At 39.8% G+C, this 12274-nt stretch overlaps 1 protein-coding gene across 3 annotated transcripts in view; it reads right to left on the minus strand.

The window, feature by feature from the left end:
- The window catches only part of prex2 (phosphatidylinositol-3,4,5-trisphosphate-dependent Rac exchange factor 2), a 93699-nt gene that overhangs the window by 55112 nt on the left and 26313 nt on the right, over positions 1-12274 (minus strand). For all 3 annotated transcript variants that reach the window (XM_040126659.1, XM_040126658.1, XM_040126657.1), the window contains exons 8-14: positions 11812-11915; positions 10186-10335; positions 9497-9638; positions 5172-5272; positions 4068-4171; positions 3926-3975; positions 375-450 (exon numbers count right to left, since the gene is read on the minus strand). In XM_040126659.1, coding sequence (XP_039982593.1) covers positions 375-450; positions 3926-3975; positions 4068-4171; positions 5172-5272; positions 9497-9638; positions 10186-10335; positions 11812-11915 — 727 coding nt within the window. The remainder of the gene's footprint in view (positions 1-374; positions 451-3925; positions 3976-4067; positions 4172-5171; positions 5273-9496; positions 9639-10185; positions 10336-11811; positions 11916-12274) is intronic.

Here is a 12274-nt window from a genome sequence, read left to right on the forward strand (position 1 = left end):
TTGTGGGCAATTTAGAACAATTTGTGTGAATAATTGCATGGCAATATGTTTGAAACTATTATCACATTATTATTGATTATGATTGATTATCACTATAATATGGATATTGATAAATGTCACAATATGGCAAATGTATGAAAAACTACATATGTAAGAATTGAACTGATGTTTTTCAAGTTAGGCATTACCTCAACGTTAAATAAAACTAATTTTTTAACTTTTTGAATTACAGTTTCCATGGAATCATGTATTTGGGCAATATTTTGTTAAACGATTAACACTATACAATCAAACCGTCATAAAATTCCACTGAAAGTTGAAATATGATAAATATGCTAATCAATTTCTGTGAATGAAGAAGTTTTAGGGCTTACCTGTGCAATAAGCCAGTCTATAAGTTTGTTGGCCATCACTACAGATTTGTAGGTCCGTAAATGGTAGTCCTTATCCCTGGATGTGCATCAGAGCAGAAAACATGAAAAGGATTAGGAAAACAAAATTCTCCCTTTAAGCTTGGACTGTGCCATGATACTATTCAACGGTGTAATTCATTGTAACTGTAATAAACCCAGATGGTGAACATGTAGAGTATTAATTGCTTGTTCTATTTAAACACAATGCCCAAAAGACTAATAATTTCCACTGTCAGCAAGGCGCACTAACTTTTCAACCATGGGAAGTTGCGTTATAAATCTAAGTGAGTTTCTGACAGTTCGTGAGAGCAAAACAGCATTCTGCCAAGCAATGCTGGTAACTGCCCCGGCAGTCTTTGACCCTGGGGTGCCCCATGTCAGTCTGGTGTTGCTCTTTTCAGTGTTATTCACACAGCCACACTTTGCCAGAGCCCGAGAATGCTTTCTGAAGTAGAGCTGTGACTTTCCCATGAACACAGGGGCCTCCCCAGGGACATGCAGGGGCTGAGCTGAGGGCCGGGAAAGTCCAGAACCACCATGACATCCAACACTTCACCACTTCCATCACATGCAAAGACTCACTCAGACACACATGCAACCGCACATACAAATGTCTGTCTTGCACACACACAGTTCAAATTTGACATGTGGCCAACTTAAAGTCCAATCAGAGCTGTCTGGAGCTCTTCAGAATGCGAAGTGGGAGAGGCCGAAAGCTGCCCTTTTTCCTCCACAACGGAACATTCTGTTGCATAACTATATTTAACAGCCTGTGTTGGTCTACAGTCTGAGGACTGTAGTGCTGATATCAGCCGGTGAGGCACGTTACCCTGCTGTGCCATACATAAACTCTCAGATCAGAAGAGGCAAGAGGCATGCTGTTTTTCCCTGAATGGGAGTCTAGAGCCAGGGGGACTGGGGATTCAGGGGACTGGTGCAAAACTGATGCTGTCAGAGTGAAAAATGGGGGGTAAACATTGGGCCGGCATGAGGAAACAGCAGTTTGAGGAGAAACAGAGGGAAAAAGTCATAGAGCTGGTTTTTAACTTTCTGTCCAAAAAGGAAAGTTTTCCTTGGCATTTTGAGAGGGGTAAATGGATGATGTAAGCAAATGTTGTATTTTCAAAGATTTTTTTGGAATATATCATACAGAGGATGCTAGTGTACCATATTGTTAGTTATTTTGAAAATCCTACATGTACGTCCATGAATATTGAGTTTTTGGAGGACTCATCAGCATAACGAAGACGAACTTGTCAATATTTCTCAGATACTGATCTGAAATGCCATTTTTTCCATTCTGTATGAAGATAACGTATGTGTGACCTTCACTGTATTGTGTGGGTTTGCAGTCTCTCTACATACATTTTTGAATGTGAAACTGTGTATGCACAGTATTAGCCTATAGTGGACATTTCAAACTGCACACTCAGATCACCGGAAGTGGAAGGATTCACAGCTCTCTTGTGAGGAAATCAGGGGTGTACATAGGGGTACAGAAGCTTTGTGGGGGTGTGGGGCCTGCATAGTGTATGCTGCCTTTGCTTCATCTCTCTTGCTCTGCCAGGAAATTCCACCTAATTAGGCAGGGGCTGATTACTCCAATTAAACTCTGGCATTCCAATGGCCTGTGATGCATTGTACTGGGCTCTCAGTGAGAACACACTGCACAGATATGCTGGCTAGCGACACACACAACTCTAGTAGACCAACCAAGAGTTTTTACGTCAATAGGTCTGGCATCAACACAGGCACCAGCGGACTGAATGCTGACACACTCACACACACAAAATCACCCTTTAGGCTTTTTAGTGGTTGGATCAAACAGAAATACAGAGAAGCTTCTATGCGGGAATACATTCAGGATCAGTGTGCCCCTTCCAGCTATGGCACAGTTTTATATATGTGAAATTAAAGCTTTTCTTTAGGCCATCTGAAATGCAGCATTAATAGGCAACCTTAATGCAGTATTTTGCAAATTAGCAGACTGAACCTCAAACACTTGCATCAAATTACTCCAATAAAATGAGTTTGCTCCACTTCTAACCCTGTCAGACAAAGAGATGTTTCATTACATGTGCCAAAATTGCAACAAAAAAAACACGTTTTACATTTGGATTTAAGTGACTATTTCATGGGGATGTTGGATGTTTCTGCTTTACACTAATGACCAACTTTAAGATATTTTGGAATTGCCTAACTGGAAATATCCTTTTGTCAATCCAGGTGTATTTTTAATAACAGATAATAGAGCACCAGGGTCACTCCAATACCGGCACTGAAAGCTTGAAACCAAAAAGGTTATCATCAAATGTCAAAATTGTTATATTGTATCATGTTGCATTGAAGAACTGGAATCAATGTGTGCCTCCTACAGTTGAACTCAAGGCCTTTCAGGGCACAGGATCAATATGCTGCCAGTCCTACTCAGCAGCATGTATAAGACAATTATATTGTAACTGAATGGCCCTCTATTTGTAGCTGTGATGAATGGACTGAGTCATGTGACCCAAACATAGTGTAGAGACACAACCAGGAATGAGAAAATGACCAGAAATCCCCTGTAGGTTTGAATCTAGAAACAGCAGAAATTACAAAAATGGTTCACATGCTTTGACAAAACAAACAGAACTCAATTTTACTCACTCTTTTCCGAAGGTTTAATTCGCTTTACACAGTCTTGAGAGTGGGGATTGTATTATCAAAGTACTCTTTAGATGGTCATATATGAACTTTCATGCTGATGAAGACCATGAGATGAGTTAAAAGCTCCAGAAAAAGCTTGTAAGGGGACCTTGAATTGGGATTGTCATGTCAAAATACTATTTAGATGGTCGACAATGAACTTGGTGATGTGGCTGGTCAAGAATGAACTTTTATCTTGATTAACACAATAAGATGTGGTTCAAAAGCTCAAGAAAGAAACTAGTAAGTGGACCTTGAGTTAGGATTGTTTACTACTACAACTACAACTATTTTCAAGGTCAAGAATGAGATTTGATATACAGTATACATCCTGATTCAATACATTACCAAGTTCCGTACAAACAGAATAGTATGGTTTATATTATTTAAAATTTTGTTAACTTTTCACATTGTTTACCATCCCAACATTCCAGCAGGCTATTGAATGCTGAAAATTATCTCTCAGAAGCGCCGAGAAAGATTTGTCACAATTTTAGCCATTTATCTGTATTCCACATGTACCCAAACTACTAACATCTGATAGACTCAATCTTCTTCACCACATCTGTGTTTTGAGACCGGGCAGATAAACACTTTCCAAGGTCAATCACCCACAGGCCCTGTTGCACTCTATCACCGTCTGTGCCAACTCCTTCTAAGTCAGTTTCTCTTTAAAAACAATGAGCTCATAGTTCATCTTGATATTTCTCTCCTCCACTCTGGTAACTTAGTGGCAAAGTTATTTTAGGAGCAAGAGCCAGATGCTAAGCTACTGGAGCTCCACCTGGCTGGGTTGCAATGGAGTGGAAAAGAAAATGGCTGCTTACCTGATGACAGGGGTAAAAAGGCTGTGAAGTCTGCAAAAGAGCCGAACACCCTGAGAAAAACAAGAGAGGATTTTGGTTATTTCAGTGATAGTTGTGTAAAATGGGAATTTAACTAAATTAGACTTTGCTGTAGCACGGTTACCTTTGATATGACATCATGCATGTCACTTCTGGGGTGGTAGGTGCCATCGTCGTAGCGAAAGCGATACAGTACAGGCTCAGGTTTGAACTGGTGTTTGTCTGTGACTAAAAATGCAATTCAAAACATAAGAAGCTTTCTGAAAGGAGATTTGCCAGACTGAAAAAAGCAACCAGTGAAAAAGTCTCAACGCCTAAGGGATCATTATTCGTCTTGTTTGAAATTTGGAAGTATAAGAAGTTTATAAAACATGTTCAAGCCAAGCAGGGCTGCATGAAGAAATAACCTTTCCAGACAAGAGTAAGACTCAAACCTACAGAGTGATCACAGATAACAGAGCTGCTCAGAGCTCCCTGATCCTCTTGTTTTAGGGGAATTTGTCGAAGACAGTAAAACAGTTGGCTCTGTATTCTTGGCTGCAGCCGTGCTGATTCCATTAAAGGTTTTTATGAAAAGATATTCCAATCATTTTTCACATGGGGGACTTCTAACAGTGCTGTGAGAGAGCTCAAAGGGGCTCAGAGTTATTCCTCTCAGTCAGGAACAGCTCTAAAGCCCAATCTAATTTCTCTGTGAGGAAGCAATAAAGTACCCCTCGATGATTTAAGATACAACTTGGCTTGGGGCCCTACTCTCTTGAGGAAAAAATATATGCAGAGCAGTACACGCCATTTAGTGTGAATGTAAAGCATTAGCCGGCTTAAGCCTCATGCACTAAACACACTTGTTACCCAAAGCCATAGAACAGCCAGCGAGCAAATATTACACAAACATTAGGGCAAGAAGAGATTAATATTTATTATCCCTTACCTACAAATTGTGTCAAGGTAGTGTTTAAATGGGACACCTGCTAAGACATTACTAAGACAACTGTATCTACACTGAAGGCTCCAGACAGGGAGTGAAAGTATTGTCACACTCTGCTTGTTGAATGAGGAACATTCATGGGTTATGGCTAGAGGTTAGGTCAGGCAATGGAAGGCATTTGCATGCTCTACACCGTGCAGCACAAAGTACATTAGACTGTCGTAGATTTGGTGTCATATATGGAGAAGCAAAGGATGATAAAGCAGGTCTGAACAGGAGAAAAAAATTGTGAGAACTAACCATGGTGGATGATGCCGTTCTCCAGCAGAGCTTGACCCAGGTGAACTCCTTCCTCCGGGTTGTCTGTCTCACCAATTTCCATCAGCCAAGACACAAACTCACTGGGGAAGCAAAAAACACAACACTGGCATACGAACCAACATACTCACACAGGAATAACACAAACATATACAAAAATCCCATGGGGAAAGCCCATCGCTCCATAAAGGGGAATGCGTGTGACCAGTGGAGAGAGCTTTGAATTTACCCTTGATAATCTGTAAATGGGAAAAAAGTGGTAGTCATTGCCCTCATTCCAGAGAGCCTTTACAATTTACCACAAACATTTACTCGTAATTGATGTGACTATGGCAACAAACAGTATCTTGGCAAAAATAAGTAATTTATTTACTGTTGGGGGCCACATCTGTCTGTTAAAACAAGCAGCATGCTCTAGTCAGTGTGTTTTGTCTAGTTTAACTTTATTTATTTAAGAAATAGGATGTAACACTTTCAAATTTGAAAGATTTAATTGGACCTTGGGAAGTTCTTGATGGAAAATGCACAAATGCACAAATTTTTGTGCCGCATCATTTAAAACTGGGAAGAGGAAACAAACCAACCACAGAATAAACAAACACAGCATCCAATCTTCTGATGGTCCAAATGAGTTAAATGGCATAATTCTCCATAATTTAGTGACTCACAGAGAGAGAGATTGAGAGAGAGAGCAGGAACATGAAGAAAGAAAGAGAGTGAGGATTGAACAGGGAGAACAAGCAGAGTAGCAGTATCTTATCAGATTACATCCTCAATGTCCTGTCTCGAAACAAAAGGCAAACAAACACAACCAGCAGCACCACTGGAATTCTGTGGAATTCACTTCCAGGTCATGATGGAGGCTGCCTGTCAGTGCCTTCAAGAGCATTAAGATAAGTTTTCATAGAAACATCGGACCAAACACCCCACCTCCAACATCTTACATTCTTTAACCAATCATCCTTGAAGTCTTTTCTCGACACAACAGACCGCAGGGGAAAAACACACCTCTATAACCATGTCAATTTTCTTTAACCATGGAAGGAAAAACACCCTGAAAGTTTGGAATATGGAGTTCTCATGGCCTCAATCAGATTAGGGTCACATATGCAATAAACAGTCTCAAGCAGCTGAAATCAACGTGTGGGGCTGGAAGAAACTGAGCGAATCATAGACTCATTACATATTGATCATTTCAGAGTACGACTGTTGGTGCTTGGGCTCTGAGAAAAAAATCATGTCTCATTTAACTTTAATTCAGCCCTTAATGACTATGAAAACCTATTTTGTCAACAAGCTTCCTACTATGAGCAATGGGGTCTGACGTGAACACAAAACATTTTGACGTTTTGCTATTGTGGTTATTTGACGAGAGATTTCTGTATGTGTCTTTTCTTCGTGCTACTCTCCCCGGTTTGCTTACTAATTAACCTACTAATTAACATGTTACATCTTGTTTGTTTAATAAGTAAAAAAAAAGAAGAGTTAAATTCTAAGTTTAAAAGTGACAGAGTCTTACCAGTCTGCAGAGACTGTAAACTATGCAGGTATGTGGATTTTATTACCTTTGGAAAAAGCCATGCTACATTACTAGCTGTTTTCTCCTGTTTCCAGTCTTTATGCTAAGCTAAGCTAGTTGGCTACTGGCTGTAGCTTGATATTTAGCAGACCAACATGAGAATGGTATCAATCGTCTCATGTAACTCTCTGCCAGAAAGAAAACAAGTATATTTCCTAAAATGTCAGAATATTGTTATAAGAATCTCTACGGCCCTACATTAAGATAATCAAATCCCAGACAATGCCTTCTTTTGTACAGTACATTAACTGTTGTATGAATACACTGTATCTCCCAGCTCTATATACTAAATGCTGTATGCATCTAAATGTTTTTTTTTTTTTCAGCTTCTACTTATATTTATCATTTGTGTATTCTGATCGAGCAAAAGTTGTATTCCAAGTGAAAGAGCAGAAGCTGACAAAGGCAGAGGGCATTTCTTACAGGATGTATAACCTTTTCATTGAGCTTAAATAGGGCTTTTCATCAGCATCTATCACAACAGCTCACATTACTGTCTGTCATTGTAGAAAAGACAAACACTTTGAATTTCTTTTGTTTTTCTATTTAAAATGGTAAAGTAACTGCAAGCTAGGTGGCTGACATCAGACATTTTCTTTGATGAATTACACAGTCGCAGGAACCAAACCACAAATACGATTGTACTAAAGGGGAGGAGTTCAAGACCCAGAAATAGCTCTCCTCCTTAAAAAAAAAATAATCATAAAGAAAACAAGGAGGCGTAGAAAGAGAATAAAGGCAAAGCATTTCACAATGGAGGGAGTGGGCTGAGTTGAAGCCATAGGCAATGTGGCTTTCATCGGAGACATACCATGCTGGTTCCAAATCACCAGTTACGCCTATGTGTAATCATCTCCAAAATCATCACAGACAGGAGAGGTACAGCTAGAGATGTTAGAGATGTCTTTTCACCCACAGGTGGTCATCCAGGTGTTGGCAAAGTTTTACATAGAGGGATAGGTTTCCAAAAGGAGCTTCCCTGAGCTGCTTTCTCACCATATGATCTCATCAGACTCAGTGAGGTGCCTACATATGACCAAAGTTTGATCCTTTTAATCTTTTAGCTGACAGATCCATTCCTCCTCCAGACCGCAAGGGATCTGGTTTTGTCTGCGTGGACCAAAGGAGAAAGTAACTACTCATTCCAAACCACTATGTAATGTAACTTGGCCACAACTATGTCCGATTGGACTTTTGGGTTTTTTTTTCTCTCCATGCTTTTAAAAATAACAGGGATTTTGAAATGACTGTTTAAACTAGAGTGATTTTTACTGCGATTATTACCAGTCAAAACATCTCTGTAAAAATTTACAACAAATAGAAAACATGGGTCATTCTGAAATGTGATGGGGCGCTTGCAAGGCAAATTTGTTGTGGGATTTTAAAAAGTCAAGATAGGAGTACAGTTGTAATAACATCCAACACTTTTTAAATTGCATAGTGTCATCACTCTATAAAAAGAGTCTTGGCTGCCACATGCAATTTTTATTTTCAAACATGGAGAGCTCTTCAGCTGCAACCAGATTTTTGTAGCCTTCATCATCCTGATCCAGCTTTTTAACCTTGTGTGCTTTGCACACATAGTGGGAAGTACATTGTAACTCGTATTGAATGTGAAGAATAGACATAAGACACAGGTACAGGTACTCACGTACATCAGTGATTGAAGTTACAGTACGTGTCCCCTAAATATTGGATTCTGAAGTAGATTGCCTGAGATCCAGAACTAAATTTAAGATGAGTGTTTCCCTTTACAGGCTTAAACCCTAGGAAAACTGGGGTTCAAACCAACTGTTTTACTCTTATTTGCATGAAAACCTGGTAAACTGATATGACACCAAGACATCTGCATCTTATGTGATGAAAGCATACTGAAATGAGGGCATCAACTCATGCATACTTAAAATAGCTCAAGGACAGGATTTTGAGTAAAGCACCCTTTACAGTAAATATTCTCAGCTATCAGCAAATGCAGGATAGATAGGCATGTTTGGACTCATTAAAAGTAAACATGAAAAGTGCAGGGGCTTAACTGTGAAAACTCAAGGACACTAGGAAATGATGAACATCGTCGCAAATCCACACACAGAGCTGCCCTCTGGCTTAATGGGTCCTCTACAGTGGTTACCTTATGGATTCCTCAACAGAGTTTATAAAATCCAACAAGGGCGAGGGAGAAAGTGGACATTCAGCTGAGCCACACAGGGATATCTCCCTTTGATTTATGACTGGCATTCAATGGCCAATCCGTCCCCTGACACCACACCAATAATCCTTAATTAAGATTCATGGGCCAAACCTGGCTGGATTTGATTTTCCTATGACTGACAGTGCAGATATACATAATACACAGTTACCTGAACAAAAAGCAGCAATGCTTTCTTCTGTCTGTACAAATCCTTCCCAATTTAAAAATGAAAGCAGGGATGGAGAAACTGATTTTATTACAATTATTATTATTATTATTATTATTATTGTTGTTGTTGTTCTGTTAATCTGCACTTGACACTGTACAAGGCCTCACTACCCATTTTACATGAAAGGAAAAGACTCACAAATCTGAAATGTACAAATACACAATATTAGACTCAGATATTCATTATGGTTCATCAACTTCAACTTGTGGGCCAGTCATCCAGTTTGACACTCAATCACTCCCTCATGGTTACATATCTCAAGGAAGCCACTGAACAAGCCAAAGTATTAAGATTAGCGGCAGGAGCTTTACCTTCCTAGGAAGCACTTGGGGAAGGTGGTGAGCTTGCGTTTACGATCCTTAATGAGGTTACCCTTGGTCATGAGGTGGTAGAGTTTCTCTCCCTTCTCTGACACCATCACCCACGTATCCTGCTCCATCCCGAGCCTCAGACCTACGCAGCAGAGGAGGGAGGGAGGGAGGGTATAAAAAGCCTGTCAGTATCATGACATCAATAATCTTGCACTCAGCTAGACTAGATGTGACATAATTACTAGCTGGAGAAAGTTATTGTATCCGTATTTCATAAGATAATTAGCAGTGCCTTTCAGTGTCAGTGCTAACCCCTAGGCAGGGTTAATGACTGATATTATGATGTGGAAAAAAAGAACAGAAAATATGCTGTCTTAACTATTTGTTTTCCTTGTAGAAAACTGATTGACAACCTGCAAATCTGTTCTAACACCCTAAAATCTCCTTCAGTCATAGATGCAGATCCCATATACTAATCAGGGCTAGGATTTAGTAACCTTTTTTAATTATTCAGGTTAAATTTCTCTGTATTGATCTTCCCATACACAGCACACTGTAATATTGTCAGTTGTGATTCAAGACAGATGTTAACAAGAAAAAAATTAAAAGGAAATGACTTTTCCTTACTGAATGTACTGAAAGTGAACCAACCCCCAACCTGATACTGATACACCAAAACGCCTCCTTACTTTTCCTCCTCTCCCTCTCTTTCATGATGGCCTCCAGCCACTCCTGCTTTTCCTCTGGGGTCTTGGCCATGCAGACGAACCACTTGTTCTTGGCCGTGTTGTGGATCTTCCAGCCGTTGTTCACTATGTTCCCGCTGCTGTGGTAGTCAGCTGTAAGGCAGAGGAGCACAGACACAACTTTGACTTTTTATAGTATTATAAAGTACTCTCCGAGGGGTGGAACAACACAAATCAACTTTTCTGACTCACTGAGGCTCAGAGTAGTTTTTCAAGTTTTGGGGGGGACATCCATCAGTGGTCGCACTGATCATGACACTGAAAACGGAGTTGTTGGGAAGTAGGTTTCACAGTAAACAAGAATTACCGTATTAAGCACAGCCATAACATGACACACAAATCCAATAATTTGCTTCAGAGAAAATCAAGCTAAATAAACACAGCTCATACAGGAAAGAGCAGGAAATAGACAAAAACAGACAACACATTATCGGATGAACAAAAGCTTTTTTATACAGTAGCATGTGGTCTAATGGCCAAAAACAACAACAATTATAAAACTACTGGGAATATCGTACTCTATCTTAATGCAAACACTTGCTCCAGACTAATTTTTCCCAGCTCTTATGCCGGCCTTCATAGCTTCTTTATTGAGTGCTTCATTGATTATCACTCTTCTCCTTTAATGAGATAAATGAGGGGACACACATAGATAGGAAGAACCATCCATCAGCATTATTTACTCCGGAGTCCTCAGAATACTCCCTCAGAGCTGAAGGCTATTTTTGACTCACCACCTACATACATATATAGACATTAAGAATGTAAAAACCCCCAGCAAATGGAACTGAACTCTTGACCGTTAGTTGAATCTCAGTCAGTATTTCCATTTCTTAGGGAACATTTCAAATGCCACTCCGTCTGACCTCTGATTTTCTCCCTCTAAGGGTGTAACAAAAAGCAAACCATTACAATCCCATCTAAAAGCATCTACAGTGCGGTGTCCTTTATATGGTATGCCTTGAGGGTGTTTTTCAACCTCGAGTGTGTGCCTGGGAAAAAATTGTCGCACTTTCATTGCATAGAAATCTAAGCTAAAATACTCTTGTTGCCCTGGATTTCAGATTGAGATCACCCACCTGTGGTGCAGAACACCCATGAGTTACGGCACCGCCGTCTGCCTCATGTGTTTATCCTCCCTCTCCCTCTCCAGACCCAAACCTATCCATCTCTCACCAAAAACACCCAATATTACTGCCCATCTAGGCCTGCTGTAGAGGAAATGATGGCTTCAACAAATATAAATTATAATCAGTGGCTATGTTAGGCCAACAGACATAAGTACTTGAGTTCACCAAGTACCAGCAGCAGCACATAGGATATGTTACTACCGATGTCTGAAAACATGTTTATAGGTAAGTCTTATTTTTCCATCAAAGATCCAAGTATAAAATCACAAAGTTGTGCACCAGTTCAGGCCCAGAACCGTGTTGTCAACTTTCCTGTGTGGGTTATTATGCCATATTTTTACTCCTGCTGCCAAGAGTGCTGAAATAGCAAAAGAAAATCACACTGTGTAAACATTTATTTGTCCAAAATAAATGTTAGATCTTTTTCAGAACCACTCACCCGTGCCATCATCCACATTTTCCACCTCCATCACCTCGGTGTTGATTCTCCCTCTGAATAGGTAGCGAGGACCCTCAGTGGCTGTCTTGCTGTTTTTTAAACGCCTTGAATAGAGATAAGCAACCACATAAATTAGCCAACAACATCTTATCATGTTATTGCTTATAATGAGTCTCACTCACATTACATTCAGGTTTTTATAAGAGACTAATTGTATTCATCTGATGTTTGCACATATGTACTAACAAAATTAAGTGAGGAAAATGTAGTCAGTTTAGACAAATTATTGAATTTGAGGTCAAGGCAACACATTTTATTTTTTCTCCCTTTTTCTTACTTTAGTCATTGAATGGATCTGCTTTTATGCACTACCTGCAGACACTACACTGTATACATCACATATAGTAAAAGCAGATCAAAGCAGGTGGCAGTTTGGGTGGTGGTGGCTAAACAAAACAGAAAC

The sequence above is a fragment of the Xiphias gladius genome, chromosome 5 (assembly GCF_016859285.1).
Source record: "Xiphias gladius isolate SHS-SW01 ecotype Sanya breed wild chromosome 5, ASM1685928v1, whole genome shotgun sequence".
Classification (NCBI taxonomy): domain Eukaryota; kingdom Metazoa; phylum Chordata; class Actinopteri; order Istiophoriformes; family Xiphiidae; genus Xiphias; species Xiphias gladius.